Source organism: Cherax quadricarinatus, chromosome 31 (genome assembly GCF_038502225.1).
Source record: "Cherax quadricarinatus isolate ZL_2023a chromosome 31, ASM3850222v1, whole genome shotgun sequence".
Classification (NCBI taxonomy): domain Eukaryota; kingdom Metazoa; phylum Arthropoda; class Malacostraca; order Decapoda; family Parastacidae; genus Cherax; species Cherax quadricarinatus.
The window spans coordinates 15,611,646-15,633,826 of NC_091322.1; the positions used below are offsets into that span (position 1 = coordinate 15,611,646).

The 22,181-nt window shown below is 45.9% G+C and overlaps 1 protein-coding gene across 6 annotated transcripts in view; it reads right to left on the bottom strand.

Moving 5' to 3' along the window:
• Positions 1–21,000, bottom strand: part of LOC128698058 (fibroblast growth factor 1) — a 55,167-nt gene extending 34,167 nt beyond the window's left edge. Inside the window, exons 1-2 of one of the 6 annotated variants that reach the window (XM_053790191.2) lie at positions 20,895–21,000; positions 5,311–5,557 (exon numbers count right to left, since the gene is read on the bottom strand). In XM_053790191.2, coding sequence (XP_053646166.1) covers positions 5,311–5,468 — 158 coding nt within the window. In that variant the 5' untranslated portion in view covers positions 5,469–5,557; positions 20,895–21,000. Of the gene's footprint in view, positions 1–5,310; positions 6,196–20,409 lie in introns of those variants that run through there. The other 5 variants (XM_053790174.2, XM_053790184.2, XM_070090216.1 and 2 more) reach the window with 5 other exon arrangements.
• Positions 21,001–22,181: the final 1,181 nt, after the last annotated feature.

The window sequence follows — 22,181 nt, forward strand, 5'->3', positions numbered from 1 at the left end:
GACGAGTCAGAGGGATGATAGGAAGTATTTCTTCGGTCATAGAGTCGTCAGGAAGTGGAATAGCCTAGCAAGTGGTGTAGTGGAGGCAGGAACCATACATAGCTTTAAGACGAGGTATGACAAAGCTCTGGAAGCAGAGAGAGAGAGAGAGAGAGAGGACCTAGTAGCGATCAGTGAAGAGGCGGGGCCAGGAGCTGTCTCGACCCCTGCAACCACAATTAGGTGAGTACACACACACACACACACACACACACACACACACACACACTACACACACACACACACACACGGGCACATATACACTCATGTATAAGGGTATGTACACACGCTCACATATACACCCACGCTCACATTTAAATATAGAGATATTTCTGTGTACATAAAAAGTATTGGGGACCTCAGAGAGGTTGCCAGAAAATATTCCTCACTTTTTACTTTCACTGACACTACATACACAATATTAATTATGTATATTTATGACCCTTATCCACTCTTCCTTGTCATCTTTATTATTTTACTCCCTATTATTATTATTATTGTCATAACGTTTATTTTATCTCTTCCTTCAGTAATATTTTTTATATTTATTTATTCCTTCTTCTTGAATACTTAATTAGTGGATATTGTTTGTGTTCTTAATTACATTTAGTGTATTCATGGTCCTCTTCATTGCTTTATTCTTAGTCTTTATTGGAGCTTTAGTATTAACTTTCTATATATTTTTCATTTTTTTATATTCTCAAAGTTACGTTTGTCTTCCTTCACTCGCTCGGTTTTATTTATCTTCTATTTTTATTCTACTGTTTCTTCTCGTTTAGTATTACAATTTTGACAAGCCTTTTTTTTTATCATCAGTCGTCTTCCATTATCACTTTTTTTCGACAAACATTAACCACAAGCTGTGGCTCTCAGCTCAATGGTAACACCTCGCAGGTCACAATAGAAGGACCCGGGCTCAAGCATGTGCTGATAAGTTTCCTTTCACCTGCTGCTGCTGTCCCTGTTCACCTAGCAGTCATTCAGTACCTGGATAACCTACTGCTGTGGGTCGCATCCTACTGCAGAAGGATGGTAGTATACTTAATTAGGGAGGGGGGGGGCTAGGCTTAGAAAAGAACTCAGATAGGATAACTTTAAATAGGGAGATAGGATAGGGATAGGCTTTCAAATGAACTGAGACAGGATAATAGTTTTCATCTTGTAAATTAAACGATTTAAACAAAATTATACCAAATTTAGGCAGTCAGATGTACTTATAATGACAGATAGGCTATCAACTATAGGTCCAATCATAAACAATCACAATCATAAACAATCACAATCATAAACAATCACAATCATAAACAATCACAAGCCAGTAATCATATAAAGCTAATCGCAAAGGTAATCATAAACAGGTAATTAAAAAGAGGTAATCACTAGCAAGTAATCACGAAGAGGTAGGTAATAATTACCTACCTGAATGTGATCTATTTGCGATTATTATCACAAATAAATCATGCATATGTAATGCCACTCAAACAGAAAATTCAACATCGCATATTTGCGTAGCACTTACAAATATAAACTGCAACTCACATGATCTCAGTAAGCATGACCTTTGTAGCGTCTTCACGCCTTGGCTTCCACCACCCCTCCATACCTGACCACTACCAGTTCCTCTCTCCACTTTTAATGGTCCGCTCACATTTTCCGTTCACAGGATATATACCCTGAAGGCTGTATTTCTCTCAACGTATATATGCCGAGAGTTTACTTTAGTCCTTACTTTAGGGGTGAAGGTATTCTTGTTTGATGTTGAACAGGCTACTGTTACAGAATTAATGACCCTCAAATAGTCGATAGACTTTAAATTTCATTAACCAACCAAGTGTGTATGTATGAATATGTACTCACCTAATTGTGGTTGCTCCTGGCCCCGCCTTTTCACTGGTCGCTACTAGGTCCTCTCTCTCCCTGCTCCATGAGCTTTATCATACCTCGTCTTTAAACTATGTATGGTTCCTGCCTCCACTACGTCACTTGTCAGACTATTCCACTTCCTGACAGATCTATGACTGAAGAAATACTTCCTAACATCCCTTTGACTCATCTGAGTCTTCAACTTCCAATTGTGACCCCTTGTTTCTGTGTCCCAGCTCTGGAACATCCTGTCTCTGTCCACCTTGTCTATTCCACGCAGTATTTTGTATGTCGTTATCATGTCTCCCCTGACCCTCCTATCCTCCAGTGTTGTCAGACCGATTTCCCTTAACCTTTCTTCATAGGACATTCCCCTTAGCTCTGGAACTAGCCTTGTTGCAAACTTTTGCACTTTCTGTGTGTGTGTGTGTGTGTGTGTGTGTGTGTGTGTGTGTGTGTGTGTGTGTGTGTGTGTGTGTGTGTGTGTGTGTGTGTGTGTGTGTGTGTGTGTGTGTGCGTGTGTGTGTGCGTTTGTTTAAATTTGTACGTATCTATGTGAATTTGAGTGTATCTTTATATATTTAGGAATAACCCACAGTGCAAAGTGAGATGTAGCAACTATTTTAGGTCCAGTTATAGACACTTCAAGGGAAAAATATATCGTACTTTGAGGCGTAGGTTATTCCAGTGTTTTATGGTTAGTGTATGGTGGTTTATTATCAGGCAGCAGAACATAAGTCTCCTGGGGAAAATAAGACACGCCCCGTGGCCTGGTTGCTAAAGCTCTCCCTTCACATGGCGAGGGTAGAAACACTGGGCATGTTTCTTTACACTGGTTGTCTTGTTCATCATCAGTAAAATAGGTACCTGGGTGTTAGTTGACTGTTGTGGGTCGCATCCTGGGACAAAACTTACCTAATTTGCCCGAAATGCTCAGCATAACAATGGGCTTTCTATATAGTAGTATGTCATTGATGTCAGCTATGGTCTGTATACTATGTACATGTACTTGTAGTAAATAAAGATATTATATTACATTGTAAATTTAGTCTGCCCATAATGCCATGGCATAATAGTGGCTCTCTCTGCACTGCAACTCATTAGTTTATTGTAATGACATGATCTCAATGTAATCTTGCAAGGAAATAAAAGTTGTATTGTATAGATGTGTCGCCTGCTAGTAAATTTATGAACCCAATGTGTTTATTATCAAATTGGATTGCCATAAAAACTGAAAACTCTCGTTTTTAATTATCACGAGTTTAGTGAACCTTTACAAACACTGTGTCAGAGCCGTCATATTTTCAGTTACATTGTTCTCGTCCTCAACTAACTTGCTCCTCGACTTTCGTTAATAACTTCAGAACGCCTAACCCGATCGGAATTAAATTTTGATCCCTGGTCAACTGTTACTAGGTGAAAGTTGCTGGAACAACTGACAAGTGTTGGTGCTCTCTGCTCAGTTTTATTTAGAACATTCCCGAAATTTTATTCCATGAAATAATCTTTAGAAAGCCTCTTCTGATCAGCTTAAAAATGTCAACATTTGTGCATCGTACTAATATGATTGTTGGTATTGTTAATGGAGTGTGTAGGCGTCTTTGTCATTACTGAATTGTTTCCTGAAGTGTGGTACCTTAATGCTGGTGGGGCTCTTGATCCAAGGGACTGGATTTATCTTCCCCTTGACTGGATCAGATATGAACTGCCTCTCATTATACAGGCGCTTTACCATCTCTACGAGTGTAGCGCTTTACCATCTCTACGAGTGTAGCGCTTTCCTCTGATTAAATAAAGCAATTGTGAATGGAATCAATCTTTAAAGGGTGATGCGTCGTACGAAATAGTCGAAACATTCCATGGGTTTAGGCAGTGGAGGTGCCACTATAGTCCACACCGGTTACATCAAATGGCTTTAACAGTTGTACACGTTCCCTTGGTAATGGTGTAGGACCAGGGTACATATAGGTTCTGACATCCACAGGTGCAAATTTGGTTGGATTCTGTGCAGTAACTACCAGTAACAGCCTGGTTGATCAGACCCTGATCCACCGCGAAACCCTCTCCAGGTATACTCCAGGTAGCTAGAAAATGCATCTTGTGGTCGACTTTAAACTTTTAGTGTTGATGTAGTATTTTCCTCAAATGAAACAATCTTTTGATGTTATGTTGTGTAAGTTTTAATGTCCAAATTTTAGTAATCAAATTAGTAGCTGTGAAATAATTGGATAATGTTTCTCCTGATTAGAAATAAGTTGCGGTGTCAGGCTTTATTGGGTTATTCTAGGTTAAATCTACATAATGTGTCTTAGTATCTATAACATCTGTGTGCCCCTCAAGGCTATTATAAAAAAATAATGTTATATACACAAGGTTGAAATAAAACTAGCGTAAGCGTTTACTTATTTGTTTAAAACCTAGTTTTTTTAATTAGAGAAAATTTTGAATTAATTTTGCTCTGTGTAGTTCCACTTATTTTTTTTTTTTAAATGTCCAGAAAATTTAACTTCTGCTTTTCATGTGATAATTTTGAGTGTCTCAATGATCAGTTTCAAACCTTCATCGCTGATAACTTGAAACTACAACTTTTGAACTGCTTCAAGTTTAATGTTCTGGTGTATTTTAGGATATTGGTCTCACTGGCAACAAGAGAATACCTCTTAAGTTTACCCTCAAAGTTAGTACGTATTTCTTAGTGGACGGTTTGAATTAGATCTGGGCTGTGTGTATCCTAATTTACCATTTTATTGAAGAAATTGGGGTATTAGTTTCCATGTGATAACTTGTGAAAACCTCTTCTGATTCGCTTCAATCCTTCAACATTAATATTTAACAGCATTACAAACTTACGCCGCACTCTGCACGATTCCAATCGCGTGCATTGTGACACGTAATAGGACTGGCGTTATCAAATGTGGGGATATCTTTTTTTCCGGATCGTTCAGCGCCCGAAATGCTTCTAGCTTGTATAGTATTTTCTAAAATATATTATATACATTCCAGCATGGAAGTATGTTTTCCACATTCGATGAGCTATGACGCACGAAGCCTAGACACTGCCGGGACGCTCTCACCTGTCCCTGCTTCTCACACGCCACCTGCTCAATCCCTCTACCAGTCACTCCCCTCTTCTAATCCACATTTCCTTTCTTTCTCCTTTCTTGTCCCCCTCTTTTCCCCTCTTTTAATTTCTCCCATGTTTCTTCTTTCTTTGCTCCTTCTCTCTTGCTTCCCCTTTTCTTGTGTCTACTCAGCTGTATGTGGTTACACACACACACACACACACACACACACACAGCCAGGAGCTATGAATCGACCCTTACAGCCACAATTAGGTGAGTACACATACACACACACACGTGCACATGCGAGTTGATACTAAAGGAAGATATGTAGTGAGGTACCTACCTGCTGGCTGAAGGGGTGTGTATGGGGACAGTCTCCTGAGCCTTGGACTCATTCTGCACCGGCAGGAGGCCAGGAGGCAGCGGCACCTCCTCCTCCAGATCCGAGTCCTCTGAGCTTTCTTCCCGGCAGCAGAGGCAGCGACAGCAGGTACTGGTCATGGTGGCTGGAGCCAAGCTGTTGCTCAAATGGGAGCGCCTCAGGCGAGATCACCTGAGTCGTTAGCTTCTACTGGTGTACACGATGGTATCTGTTGAGGTAGAGGCGAATGCTTGTAGCAGGTGGTGTTGTGGTGGGTCACAGCAGAGCGACCACTGGCTTCTGGTGAGGATCAGGTCTGAGTACTACTAAGACAAGTGAAGAAAGGCCGTTCTGTACAGTCACACACCTGGTTGTATAGTCACTATATCACACACCTGGCTGTGCCCTCACCATATGTCACGCACCTGGCTGTACCGTCACTTCGTCACACACCTGGGTGTACCGTCACTGTTCGTCACACACCTGGCTGTACCGTCACTTCGTCACACACCTGGCTGTACCGTCACTGTACGTCACACACCTGACTGTACCGCCACTTACGTCCCATACCTGGCTGTACCGTCACTGTACGTCACACACCTGGCTGTACCGTCACTGTACGTCACACACTTGCGACTAAAATATTAGAAGAACTTCGACAGTTAGGAGACAGGTTTGTCGCATGACTGACCCAAACAGCAATAAACCTACAAGGTATCCACACTAGTACCAGGGACCCACACTAGTACCAGGGACCCACGCTAGTACCAGGGACCCACACTAGTACCAGGGACCCACACTAGTACCAGGGACCCACACTAGTACCAGGGACCCACACTAGTACCAGGGACCCACACTAGTACCAGGGACCCACACTAGTACCAGGGACCCACACTAGTACCAGGGACCCACACTAGTACCAGGGACCCACACTAGTACCAGGGACCCACACTAGTACCAGGGACCCACACTAGTACTAGTGAAGCACACGCTAGTAGCAGGGACCCACACTATTAGTAGTAAAGCACACGCTAGTACCAGGGACCCACACTAGTAGTAGCGATGCACACGCTAGTACCAGGGACCCACACTAGTAGTAGCGATGCACACGCTAGTACCAGGGACCCACACTAGTAGTAGTGAAGCACACGCTAGTACCAGGGACCCACACTAGTAGTAGCGATGCACACGCTAGTACCAGGGACCCACACTAGTAGTAGCGATGCACACGCTAGTACCAGGGACCCACACTAGTAGTAGCGATGCACACACTAGTACCAGGGACCCACACTAGTAGTAGTGATGCACACGCTAGTACCAGGGACCCACACTAGTAGTAGCGATGCACACATTAGTACCAGGGACCCACACTAGTAGTAGTGATGCACACGCTAGTACCAGGGACCCACACTAGTAGTAGCGATGCACACACTAGTACCAGGGACCCACACTAGTAGTAGTGATGCACACGCTAGTACCAGGTACCCACACTAGTAGTAGTGATGTACACGCTAGTACCAGGGACCCACACTAGTAGTAGCGATGCACACACTAGTACCAGGGACCCACACTAGTAGTAGTGATGCACACGCTAGTACCAGGTACCCACACTAGTAGTAGTGATGTACACGCTAGTACCAGGGACCCACACTAGTAGTAGTGATGCACACGCTAGTACCAGGGACCCACACTAGTAGTAGTGATGTACACGCTAGTACCAGGGACCCACACTAGTAGTAGTGATGTACACGCTAGTACCAGGGACCCACACTAGTAGTAGTGATGTACACGCTAGTACCAGGGACCCACACTAGTAGTAGTGATGCACACGCTAGTACCAGGGACCCACACTAGTAGTAGTGATGTACACGCTAGTACCAGGGACCCACACTAGTAGTAGTGATGCACACGCTAGTACCAGGTACCCACACTAGTAGTAGTGATGTACACGCTAGTACCAGGGACCCACACTAGTAGTAGTGATGCACACGCTAGTACCAGGGATCCACACTAGCAATAGTGATGTACACGCTAGTACCAGGGACCCACACTAGTAGTAGTGATGCACACGTTAGTACCAGGGACCCACACTAGTAGTAGTGATGCACAGGCTAGTACCAGGGACCCACACACTCGTATCACAATCTATACTCTAGTACTTGGGACACATATTCTAGTACCAGGGACCCATACTAGCACCAGGGACCCACACTAGTACCAGGGACCCACACTGGTACCAGGGACCCCACACTAGTACCAGGGGCACACACTAGTACCAGGAACCCACACTAGTACCAGGGATCCACATCAGCACTAGGGACCCACACTAGTACCAGGGACCCACACTAGTCCCAGGGACCCACACTATTATCAGGGACCCACACTAGTACCAGGGACCCACACTAGTACCAGGGACCCACACTAGTACCAGGGACCTACACTAGTACCAGGGACCCACACTAGTACCAGTGACCCACACTAGTACCAGGGACCCACACTAGTACCAGGGGCCCACACTACTACCAGGGACCCATACTAGTACCAGGGACCCACACTAGTACCAGGGACCCACACTAGTACCAGGGATACACACTAGTACCAGGGACCCACACTAGTACCAGGTACCCACACTAGTACCAGGTACCCACACTAGTACCAGGGACCCACACTAGTACCAGGGACCCACACTAGTACCAAGAACCCAGACTAGTACCAGGGACACACACTAGTACCTGGGACCCAGACTAGTACCAGGGACCCACACTAGCACCAGGGATCCACACTAGTACCAGGGACCCACACTAGTACCAGGGACCTACACTAGTACCAGTGACCCACACTAGTACCAGAGACCCACACTAGTACCAGGGACCCACACTAGTACCAGAGACATACACTAGTACCAGTGACCCACACTAGTACCAGAGACCCACACTAGTACTAGAGACCCACACTAGCACCAGGGATCTACACTAGTACCAGGGACCCACTCGAACCAGGGACCCACACTAGTACCAGGGATACACACTAGTACCAGGGATACACACTAGTACCAGCGACCCACACTAGTACCAGGGACCCACACTAGTACCAGGGACCCACACTAGTACCAGGGACCCACACTAGTACCAGGGACCCACACTAGTACCAGGGACCCACACTAATACCAGGGACCCACACTAGTACCAGGGACCCACACTAGTACCAGGGACCCACACTAGTACCAGGGACCCACACCAACACCGTTCAGAGCCTTGTATTAGCTACTGCAAATTTACTATTGCTACATTTTCATAACAAAGGGGCTAAACCCATGTGGGTCATGCGTCATTTATGTCCGCTTCTGAAAACTGTATGTGTCATGTTAAAGCTTCGGATATGTACGTAAATAGAATACTCCGTATTTTTCTCAAAGATAAAATTACGAGAAAGTGCTCGATGTTCGCTAAAGTCACGGGAAAGTGCTCGATGTTCGCTAAAGTCACGGGAAAGTGCTCGATGTTCGCTAAAGTCACGGGAAAGTGCTCGATGTTCGCTAAAGTCACGGGAAAGTGCTCGATGTTTACATTAGCAACTCTTCCTAGTCAGCTGTTTCATCTTTCAGAGTCTGCCTCTGGTCCTAGTATGACTTTTTTTTCTATCTGTATTTAATTAAATACCTTACGGAAAAGACCCGGGCCGAGACCATACTGGCGAACCACTTCGACCTCGTACTTAATTAAATAAAAGTTGGAAGGGAACGAGATTATCATATTACCAAGGGTCGGCACTCAGAAGAGAGGAAGATCAACAATAACATCATCTTGGGGATGCAATAAAACGACAGGTGTGCAAGGTCAGTGGTGACACCATATGGAGAGACAGTGACACGGCAGGTGTGCAAGGTCAGTGGAGACACCAGCTGGGAAGACAATGGCACGGCAGGTGTGGAGGGTCAGTGGAGACACCAGCTAGAGGAACAATGGCACGGCAGGTATGTAAGGTCAGTGGTGGAGACACCAGCTGGACAGACACTGGCACTACAAGTGATGAGAGCCAACAATGTACTACACATGAGGTGGGTCAGTGACTTCATAATCCGTGTGGTGGTGGGCTACAGGTGTTCAGGTCATCAGCAGTAGGACATGTAGAGACGATGGAACTACAAGTTTCGGAAACCAACAGATGCTGCAGCTGTGGTATTAGTAGCAAGCTGTACACCTGTCACTGCTCTCTGCAACACACCTGCAGAGACACAACAAAGATATAACACATACACTCGCATTACCTTACTCAACTCAGGCTGCAACATCTGAGTGTAATGAATATTTGTCATCGGGAGAATATAATCCACAACAAGACGAACAGAAGAAAGTTTGTATATCTCTACCTCCAGGTGAAGTCCTGCTGAAGAGGACCTCAGATAGAGGTCAAAATACAAACTCTACGTGGGCTATATTCTATACTCCCACAAATATAAATATTTAAAGAATTCACAAAGTCTGAATATGCATTACTCTTAAATTTCGACAAAGCCAATTTGAAAGTTCCTGAGAAGGAAAACTAAATATTTCTTGTGTGTGTGTGTGTGTGTGTGTGTGTGTGTGTGTGTGTGTGTGTGTGTGTGTGTGTGTGTGTGTGTGTGTGTGTGTGTACTCACCTATTTGTGGTTGCAGGGGTCGAGTCCTAGCTCCTGGCCCCGCCTCTTCACCGGTTGCTACTAGACCCTCTCTCTCCCCGCTCCATGAGCTTTATCAAACCTCGTCTTAAAACTGTGTATGGTTCCTGCCTCCACTACGTCATTTTCTAGGCTATTCCACTGCCTTACAACTCTATGACTGAAGAAATACTTCCTACTATCTCTCTGACTCATTTGTGTCTTCAACTTCCAATTGTGGCCTCTTGTTTCTGTGTCCCCTCCCTGGAACATCCTGTCCTTGTCCACCTTGTCTATTCCACGCAGTATTTTATATGTCGTTATCATGTCTCCCCTGACCCTCCTGTCCTCCAGTGTCGTCAGGCCGATTTCCCTTAATCTTTCTTCATAGGACATTCCCCTTAGCTCTGGAACTGACCTTGTTGCAAACCTTTGTACTTTCTCTAGTTTCTTGACGTGCTTTATCAAGTGCGGGTTCCAAACAGGTGCTGCATACTCCAGTATGGGCCTGACATACACGGTGTACAGTGTCTTGAATGATTCCTTACTAAGGTATCGGAATGCTGTTCTCAGGTTTGCCAGGCGCCCATATGCTGCAGCAGTTATCTGATTGATGTGTGCTTCCGGAGACATGCTCGGTGTTATACTCACCCCAAGATCTTTCTCCTTGAGTGAGGTTTGCAGTCTTTGGCCACCTAGCCTATACTCTGTCTGTGGTCTTCTGTGCCCTTCCCCTATCTTCATGACTTTGCATTTGGCAGGATTAAATTCGAGAAGCCATTTGCTGGACCAGGTGTCCAGTCTGTCCAGGTCTCTTTGAAGTCCTGCCTGGTCCTCATCAGATTTAATTCTCCTCATTAACTTCACATCATCTACAAACAGGGACACTTCTGAGTCTAACCCTTCCGTCATGTCGTTCACATATACCAAAAATAGCACTGGTCCTAGGACCGACCCCTGTGGGACCCCGCTCGTCACAGGTGCCCACTGTGATACATCATTACGTACCATGACTCGTTGTTGCCTCCCTGTCAGGTATTCTCTGATCCATTGCAGTGCCCTTCCTGTTATATGCGCCTGATGCTCTAGCTTCTGCACTAATCTCTTGTGAGGAACTGTGTACTCACCTATTTGTACTCACCTATTTGTGGTTGCAGGGGTCGAGTCCTAGCTCCTGACCCCGCCCCGTGTGTGTGTGTGTGTGTGTGTGTGTGTGTGTGTGTGTGTGTGTGTGTGCCCGTACGTTCACCTCTTTCATCCTCGTAACTAAAATATTATATAAATAATCAAATATAAAAATCTTCCCCAGCGACGACAAAACTCCGAAAGATTTGTGTTGTGGCGTTAGTGAAGGATCTCACCCTTCAAGATGGCTGCTTTGATGCAAACCGGAGCTACCCTTCTCTTCTTTGGATATAACCTCCCTCTTCAAAGGCACTCTGTGACCATTACGAATTAAGTACTCCCCAGTAATGTCATAATAATAATAATAATAATAATAATAATAATAATAATGGTTGAGGAGAGGACGGCACACTAGACTGTGACGCGGCCTGACCCTTTGCGTTTCTGTCTTGCCTCAGACAGAACTTTTCCTCCTACTGTCTGTTGCTAGCCTACCAGCATCGCATAGCTCCTGACGACGCACAGAGTGCGAAAGATCTTGAGCTAAAGATTTCCAGCCTCATGTGGCTTGTTCATGTGTGGGTGTGTACTCACCTAGTTGTGGTTGCAGGGGTCGATTTACAGCTCCTGGCCCCGCCTCTTCACTGGCTGTTACTGGGTCACTCTTCCTGCTCCATGAGCTTTATCATACCTATTCTTAAAGCTACGCATGGATCCTGCCTCCACTACATCGCTTCCCAGACTCTGTGACTGATGAAATACTTCCTAACATCTCTGTGAATCATCTGAGTCTTCAACTTCCAACTGTGGCCCCTTGTTGCTGGGTTCCATCTCTGGAACATTCTGTCTCTGTCCACCTTATCGATTCCTCTCAGTATTTTATATGTCGTTATCATATCCCCCCTATCTCTCCTGTCTTCCAATGTAGTCAGGTCGATTTCCCTTAACCTCTCCTCGTTGGACATACCCCTTAGCTCCGGGACTAGTCTTGTTGCAAACCTTTGGCCCGGTGGCCTGGTGGCTAAAGCTCCCGCTTCACACACGGAGGGCCCGGGTTCGATTCTCGGCGGGTGGAAACATTTCGACACGTTTCCTTACACCTGTTGTCCTGTTCACCTAGCAGCAAATAGGTACCTGGGTGTTAGTCGACTGGTGTGGGTCGCATCCTGGGGGACAAGATTAAGGACCCCAATGGAAATAAGTTAGACAGTCCTCGATGACGCACTGACTTTCTTGGGTCATCCTGGGTGGCTAACCCTCCGGGGTTAAAAATCCGAACGAAATCTTATCTTATCTTATCTTATCTCTAGTTTCCTTACGTGCTTGGCTGGTGTGGGTTCCAAACTGGTGGTGCATACTCCAATATAGGCCTGACATACACGGTATACAGGGTCCTGAACGACTCCTTATTAAGATGTCGGAATACTGTTCTCAGGTTTGCTAGGCGCCCGTATGCTACAGCAGTTATTTGGTTGATGTGCACCTCAGGAGATGTGCCCGTTGTTATACTCACCCCAAGATCTTTTTCCTTGAGTGAAGTTGGTAGTCTCTGGCCCCCTAGACTGTACTCCGTCTGCGGTATTCTTTGCCCTTCCCCAATCTTCATGACTTTGCACTTGGTGGGGTTGAACTCCAGGAACCAGTTTCTGAATCGAGCCTGCAGCCTGTCCAGATCTCTTTGTAGTCCTGCCTGGTCCTCGTCTGGCTGGATTCTTCTCATCAACTTCACATCATCTGCAAACATGGGCACTTCGGAGTCTAATCCTTCTGTCATGTCATTCACAAATACCAGAAACAGCATCGGTCCTAGGACTGACCCCTGCGGAGCCCCACTCGTCACAGACGCCCAATCTGATACCTCGCCACGTACCATGACTCGCTGTTGTTTTCCTGACAAGTTTTCCCTGATTCATTTGTAGTGCCTTCCCAGTTATCCCTGCCTGGTCCTCCAGCTTTTACACTAATCTCTTGTGTGGAACTGTGTTAAACGCCTTCTTACAGCCCAGGAAAATGCAATCTACCCACTCTTCTCTTCTTTGTCTTACTGCTGTCACCCTGTCATAAAACTCCAGTAGGTTTGTGACACAGGATTTTCCGTCCCTGTCGGCTAGGTGTTCCACCACTCTTCTCCTGATAATCTTCTCCATGACTGTTTTTTAAAAAAGTTTCTTTTTTTAAAAAATTGGGACTACGTTTGCTATTTTCCATACCTCAGGTAGTTGCCCTGTTTTGATAGATGTGTTGAATATTCTTGTTAGGGGTACACATAGCACCTCTGCTCCCTCTATCAGGACCCATGGAGAGACGTTATCCAGCCCCATCGCTTTTGAGGTATCTAGCTCGTTTAACAGCCTCTTCACTTCTTCCTCGGTTATATGTATTGTGTCCAGCACTTGATGGTGTACCCCACCTTTCCATCTTTCTGGAGTCCCTTCTGTCTCCTCTGTGAACACTTCTTTGAATCTCATGTTGAGTTCCTCACATACTTCGCGGTCGTTTTTTGTGATCTCTCCTCCTTCCTTCCTCAGCCTGATTACCTGGTCCTTGACTGTTGTTTTCCTTCCGATGTGGCTGTATAACAGCTTCGGGTCAGATTTGGCTTTCGCTGCTATGAGATTTTCGTATTGTCTTTGGGCCTCCCTTATTACCTGTGCATATTCGTTTCTGGCTCTACGACTACTCTCCTTATTCTCCTGGTTCCTTTGCCTTCTATGCTTCTTCCATTCTCTAGCACACTTGGTTCTGGCCTCTCTACACCTTTGGGTATACCACGGCTTTCTCGTTATTCCTGTTACCCTTGTGTGTGTGTGTGTGTGTATGTGCACCTACTGTTTATTATAATCTCTGTACTCCAATAATTGGGACTGAAGTGTTTTCGATGGTTGATGAACAGATGACATGCACCCTGAAAGACCCTCGTGTAGTTGATAGGCTTTAAACTCTGCCAACCAACCAATTCCTTTCACTGTAAAGGTGCCGATGCAACGTTCCATGTAAAGGACATAAAGTTAGCTCTGACGACCCTTGGCAGGTGACTCTCTCTCTCTCTCTCTCTCTGTCACTGTCTGTCTGTCTGTCTGTCTGGCTCTCTCTCTCTTTCTGTCTCCATGTACTTTTCGTCAGCTTCCTTCCCCTCTCTCTTCCTCACTCTCCCTCCCTTACTCTCCCTCCCTCCCTCTCTCTTCCCTACTCTCCCTCCCTCACTCTCTCCTCCCTACTCTCCCTCCCTCACTCTCCCTGACTATCGTTGACGTAAGTAGTTATCACTTCATGACTTAATATTATGACATTTATCTACCCTTGACGAGTGTCATGCCTCAGGTGTCATGTTCCAGGTGTCATGCCACAGGTGTCATGCCCCAGGTGTCATGCCACAGGTGTCGTGTCCCAGGTGTCATGCCACAGGTGCCATGCCCAGGTGTCATGCCACAGGTGTCATGCCACAGGTGTCATGCCACAAGTGTCATAGTCCAGGTATCATGTCACAGGTGTCTTCCCTCACGTGTCAAGCACAAGGTGTCATTACTTAAGGTGTCATGCCATGGGTATGTTTCCTCGGGTGTCATCACTAAGGTGTCATGCCACAGGTGTCATGACCTATATGTCATTCCTCAGGTATCATTCCTCAGGTATTATTCTGTTATACATTGGCGAGATCATTAACATGATCCAACAGATTGTGATGTGATACAGGAAGTGAGTGCCAGAGTGATACCTGATACTCATCTTCCGCTTCACTCATCATCTTCCTGCTTTAGTTCTCTCTCTCTCTCTCTCTCTCTCTCTCTCTCTCTCTCTCTCTCTCTCTCTCTCTCTCTCTCTCTCTTCTCTATTTGGTTAGCGGTCTAAATATATAGCTGGAATGGGTGTATGAGTGGGTGTAATTAGACCTGCCTAGCATGGGCCAATAGTCCTACTGAACTGCATTTATGGCAGTGAATCCGATGCTTCAAGACACTGTATCCCAGGTGATGTATCCCAGGTGATGTATCCCAGACTCTGTATCCCAGGTGATGTATCCCAGACTCTGTATCCCAGGTGATGTATCCCAGACTCTGTATCTCAGGTGATGTATCCCAGACTCTGTATCCCAGGTGATGTATCCCAGACTCTGTATCCCAGTCTCTGTATCTCAGGTGATGTATCCCAGACTCTGTATCACAGGTGATGTATCCCAGACTCTGTATCCCAGGTGATGTATCCCAGTCTCTGTATCTCAGGTGATGTATCCCAGACTCTGTATCCCAGGTGATGTATCCCAGACTCTGTATCCCAGGTGATGTATCCCAGACTCTGTATCCCAGGTGATGTATCCCAGACTCTGTATCCCAGGTGATGTATCCCAGTCTCTGTATCTCAGGTGATGTACCCCAGACTCTGTATCCCAGGTGATGTATCCCAGGTGATGTATCCCAGACTCTGTATCCCAGGTGATGTATCCCAGACTCTGTATCCCAGGTGATGTATCCAAGACTCTGTATCCCAGGTGATGTATCCCAAACTGTATCCCAGGTGATGTATCCCAGACTCTGTATCCCAGGTGATGTATCCCAGACTCTGTATCCCAGGTGATGTATCTAAGACTCTGTATCCCAGGTGATGTATCTCAGACTCTATATCCCAGGCGATGTATCCCAGACTCTGTATCCCAGGTGATGTATCCAAGACTCTGTATCCCAGGTGATGTATCCCAGACTCTATCCCAGGTGATGTATTCCAGACTCTGTATCCCAGGTGATGTATCCCAGACTCTGTAACCCAGGTGATGTATCCCAGACTCTGTATCCCAGGTGATGTATCCCAGACTCTGTATCCCAGACTCTGTATCCCAGGTGATGTATCCCAGAGTCTGTATCCCAGGTGATGTATACCAGACTGCATCCCAGGTGATGTATCCCAGACTCTGTATCCCAGGTGATGTATCCCAGACTCTGTATCCCAGGTGATGTATCCCAGACTCTGTATCCCAGTTGATGTATCCCAGGCTCTGTATCCCAGGTGATGTATCCCAGACTCTGTATCCCAGACTCTGTATCCCAGGTGATGTATCCCAGACTCTGTATCCCTGGTGATGTATCCCAGACTCTTTATCCCAGGTGATGTATCCCAGACTCTGCATCCCAGGTGATGTATCCCAGACTCTGTATCCCAGGTGATGTATGCCAGACTCTGTATCCCTGGTGATGTATCCCAGACTCTGTATCCCAGGTGATGTATCCCAGATTCTGTATCCCAGGTGATGTATCCCAGACTCTGTATCCCAGGTGATGTATCCCAGACTCTGTGTCCCAGGTGATGTATCCCAGTCTCTGTATCCCAGGCGATGTATCCCAGTCTCTGCATCCCAGGTGATGTATCCCAGTCTCTGTATCCCAGGTGATGTATCCCAGTCTCTGTATCCCAGGTGATGTATCCCAGACTCTGTATCCCAGTTGATATATCCCAGACTCTGTATCCCAGGTGATGTATCCCAGACTCTGTATCCCAGGTGATGTATCCCAGTCTCTGTATCCCAGGTGATGTATCCCAGTCTCTGTATCTCAAGTGATGTATCCCAGACTCTGTATCCCAGGTGATGTATCCCAGACTCTGTATCCCAGGTGATGTATCCCAGCTGATGTATCCCAGAGTCTGTATCCCAGGTGAAGTATCCCAGTCTCTGTATCCCAGGTGATGTATCCCGGTCTCTGTATCCCAGGTGATGTATCCCAGTCTCTGTATCCCAGATGATGTATCCCAGACTCTGTATCCCAGGTGATGTATCCCAGACTCTGTATCCCAGTCTCTGTATCCCAGGTGATGTATCCCAGACTCTGTATCCCAGGTGATGTATCCCAGGTGATGTATCCCAGGTGATGAATCCCAGTCTCTGTATCCCAGGTGATGTATCCCAGTCTCTGTATCCCAGACTCTGCATCCTAGGTGATGTATCCCACACTCTGTATCCCAGGTGATGTATCCCAGACTCTGTATCCCAGGTGATGTATCACAGACTCTGTATCCCAGGTGATGTATCCCAGATTCTGTATCCCAGGTGATGTATCCCAATCTCCCAGACTCTGTATCCCAGGTGATGTATCCCAGTCTCCCAGACTCTGTGTCCCAGGTGATGTATCCCAGACTCTATCCCAGGTGATGTACCCCAGATTCTGTATCCCAGGTGATGTATCCCAGCCTCTGTATCCTAGGTGATGTACCCCAGACTCTGTATCCCAGGTGATGTATCCCATGTGATGTATCCCAGTCTCTGTATGCCAGGTGATGTATCCCAGACTCTGTATCCCAGGTGATGTATCCCAGACTCTGCATCCCAGGTGATGTATCCCAGACTCTGTATCCCAGGTGATGTATCCCAATCTCCCAGACTCTGTATCCCAGGTGATGTATCCCAGTCTCCCAGACTCTGTATCCCAGGTGATGTATCCCAGACTCTGTATCCCAGGTGATGTATCCCAGACTCTGTATCCCAGGTGATGTACCCCAGACTCTGTATCCCAGGTGATGTATCCCAATCTCCCAGACTCTGTATCCCAGGTGATGTATCCCAGTCTCCCAGACTCTGTATCCCAGGTGATGTATCCCAGACTCTGTATCCCAGGTGATGTACCCCAGACTCTGTATCCCAGGTGATGTATCCCAGACTCTGTATCCCAGTCTCTGTATCCCAGACTTTGTATCCCAGTCTCTGTATCCCAGGTGATGTATCTCAGACTCTGTATCCCAGGTGATGTATCCCAGACTCTGTATCCCAGGTGATGTATCCCAGTCTCTGTATCCCAGGTGATGTATCCCAGATTCTGTATCCCAGTTGATGTATCCCATACTCTGTATCCCAGGTGATGTATCCCAGACTCTGTATCCCAGGTGATGTATCCCAGACTCTGTATCCCAGGTGATGTATCCCAGACTCTGTATCCCAGGTGATGTATCCCAGACTCTGTATCCCAGGTGATGTATCCCAGATTCTGTATCCCAGGTGATGTATCCCAATCTCCCAGACTCTGTATCCCAGGTGATGTATCCCAGTCTCCCAGACTCTGTATCCCAGGTGATGTATCCCCGACTCTGCATCCCAGACTCTGTATCCCAGGTGATGTACCTCAGACTCTGTATCCCAGGTGATGTATCCCAGTCTCCCAGACTCTGTATCCCAGGTGATGTATCCCCGACTCTGCATCCCAGACTCTGTATCCCAGGTGATGTACCTCAGACTCTGTATCCCAGGTGATGTATCCCAGACTCTGTACCCCAGGTGATGTATCCCAGACTCTGTATCCCAGGATGTACCCCAGACTCTGTATTCCAGGTGATATATCCCAGACTCTGTATTCCAGGTGATGTATCCCAGACTATGCATCCCAGGTGATGTATCCCAGACTCTGTATCCCAGGTTATGTATCCCAGACTCTGTATCTCAGGTGATGTATCCCAGACTCTCTATCCCAGGTGATGTATCCCAGACTCTGTATCCCAGGTGATGTATCCCAGACTCTGTATCCCAGGTGATGTATTCCAGACTCTGTATCCCAGGTGATGTATCCCAGACTCTGTATCCCAGGTGATGTATTCCAGACTCTCTATCCCAGGTGATGTACCCCAGACTCTGTATCCCAGGTGATGTATCCCAGACTCTGTATCCCAGGTGATGTATCCCAGACTCTGTATCCCAGGTGATGTACTCCAGACTCTGTATCCCAGGTGATGTATCCCAGACTCTGTATCCCAGGTGATGTATCCCAGACTCTGTATCCCAGGTGATGTATCCCAGTCTCTGTATCCCAGGTGATGTATCCCAGATTCTGTGCTGTATAGCCCTTGTGGCTTAGCGCTTCTTTTTGATTATAATAATAATCCCAGATTCTGTATCCCAGGTGATGTATCCCAGACTCTGTATCCCAGGTGATGTATCCCAGACTCTGTATCCCAGGTGATGTATCCCAATCTCCCAGACTCTGTATCCCAGGTGATGTATCCCAGTCTCCCAGACTCTGTATCCCAGGTGATATATCCCAGACTCTGTATCCCAGGTGATGTATTCCAGACTCTGTATCCCAGGTGATGTATCCCAGACTCTGTATCCCAGGTGATGTATTCCAGACTCTCTATCCCAGGTGATGTACCCCAGACTCTGTATCCCAGGTGATGTATCCCAGACTCTGTATCCCAGGTGATGTATCCCAGACTCTGTATCCCAGGTGATGTACTCCAGACTCTGTATCCCAGGTGATGTATCCCAGACTCTATCCCAGGTGATGTATCCCAGACTCTGTATCCCAGGTGATGTACCCCAGACTCTGTATCCCAGGTAATGTGTCCCAGACTCTGTATCCCAGGTGATTTATCCAGCCTCTGTATCCCACGTGATGTATCCCAGTCTCCCAGACTCTGTATCCCAGGTGATGTATCCCAATCTCCCAGACTCTGTATCCCAGGTGATGTATCCCAGACTCTGTATCCCAGGTGATGTATCCCAGACTCTGTATCCCAGGTGATGTACTCCAGACTCTTTATCCCAGGTGATGTATCCCAGACTCTATCCCAGGTGATGTATCCCAGACTCTGTATCCCAGGTGATGTATCCCAGACGCTGTATACCAGACGCTGTATACCAGACGATGTATCCCAGACGCTAAAACTGCTTCCTGCTGGTCTTCTCAGCGTTATAAATCAACAGTATTATCTGACGGGACGAGTTAATGTCCGTTGTTATTAATGTAGTGTAGTGGCGGTAACAGAAGTACACGAGACAGCGGGAGGACTTGAGTAATGCTTACCTCGGTGGCTATGGTTAGTGGTAGTAGGTGTGTAGTAGTGCTGGTGGAGGTGGAGGGGTAAGAGTGGTAGTGGTGCTTATCACAGTTTTATTTCGTCATGAAGATGAAAAGATGGATCGTAATGTGTCTTATCTTTATGTCGTCTCCTCGTAGTGAATCAGGAAAAAAAAATGCTATCGTGTGTGTGAGGGGGGATGTGTATGTGTACTCACCTAGTTGTACTCACCTAGTTGAGGTTGCGGGGGTGTGTGTGACTGTACTCACCTGTGTGTTTGTGTCCGTACTTGCGTCCGTGTTTGCGTATCAGTGCCTGTGTGTTTGTGTTCATGTGTCTGTGTTTGTGTTTATGTTTACGTGTCTGTGCCTGTGTTTGTGTCTGTGCCTGTGTTTGTGTCTGTGCCTGTGTATTTCTGTGTCTGTGCCTGTGTTTGTGTTCGGGTTCACGTGTCTGTGCATGGGTGTTTGTGTTCACGTATCTGTGCTTGTGTTTGTGTTTGTGTCTGTGTCCATGTGTTTTTGCCTGTGTGTGATGTGTTGTAGTCTTACCGCTCACCCTCTGTCACGGGGTTAACGAAGACAGCTTCCACGTGCTCACAGGTACTCAGTATTTTTCAACACTTGAAAACACTTTAGCTTTAAGACCATCGCGGTCTCACGTTTTAAGGATCTACTCCAAGGTCAATGAACTTACGCGGAGTTCTTCAATATGTTATGAAATTTCCGTGTTCACTCTGATCACAACACCATTCAACATAATTGATAAACGACTGTACTCAATTGTTTCTTGTAAGTCACAGTACTGTAATATAATCTATCCGAGTTTTGAAACCAATGTAAATTGTTTGCGCACTGGAGGAACTTATCCTGAGTGATCTGAGGAGTATATTTGGTTTGTTAAAGACCTCATCATCTAGCTTGGAGTCCAGTACTGAAAGGATAACTAACTTTGCACTCCAGCAAACCATAAATATCCTCTGGTGTGTTCTTTGATCATGTGGTTTGTTTGAGGATATCACAGCAGTCACACCTACGAGGGTGAAGAGGAGTTGTTCCAGTGTTGTTGTGGTGATTCCTAGTGTGATGGTGGGGGTGGTTGTGGTGACTGCGGTGGACCCGTCCAGAGAAAGCGTTGGTGGGGCACTGCCAGCCCTTCCCAGACATACCCCATTACCACCACCACTACCACCACCGCCACTATCACCATCACCACACATATATAGTACAACTTTATTAAAATCACTGAGTGCTCACTCTATGATTGAAGGTTACCCATTTGCGTTCTCCATTAGCAGTGTTGTATTTATAGAGTAATGAGTAATTAAAAAACTGGCACCAACAGGCATCATCATCATCAGCTGGCGCGCGAGTGGTGCCACCCATATGCAGGCCACTCGTGTACGCCACCCGTGTACACGCCACCCATATATACGCCACTTGTGTACACGCGATCCATGCACACACACAACTCTGTGTATATGCAGGCAGAGCAATATTTGGTAGCATTATTGTTGTGGTATAGAAAGTGAACCGTTTTCATGACATCCTGCAGCACCTGTGCCACGGTCTCTTTGTAACCCTACGAAGGTTACTTTAAGTTCATCTAGACTAAGTTCCCTGAACTTAATCTAGATGAACTTCAGTAATCAGGTTCATTCTTCCATTTTTAATTCATAATAGTTATAATTATAACCAGTAAACCGGCGGAAGTCCTCGGTCAGATGACCAAAACCTCCAGCTGTAGATCATCATATAACGAAGACCCGCGTCAGGAAACACATGTCCTGTTTTCTGACAAACATTATACCACGTAAACAAGATGTATACGTATACCGAGAAGTGCACACCTTTCATTGTATACATGATAGTTTAAAGCCTATCAACTACACCAATACCATTAACAACTGGGTGTCTACACTCTAAACTGAATAGTTTGCTATCCTAATGGTACTAAAGTTAACTTATGAGACTGATTATTACTGATTCTACATCATCACTGAACGACTCTAACAACATAATAACACTAACAACATAATAACACTAACAACATAATAACACTAACAACATAATAACACTAACAACATAATAACACTAACAACATAATAACACTAACAACATAATAACACTAACAACATAATAACACTAACAACATAATAACACTAACAACATAATAACACTAACAACATAATAACACTAACAACATAATAACACTAACAACATAATAACACTAACAACATAATAACACTAACAACATAATAACACTAACAACATAATAACACTAACAACATAATAACACTAACAACATAATAACACTAACAACA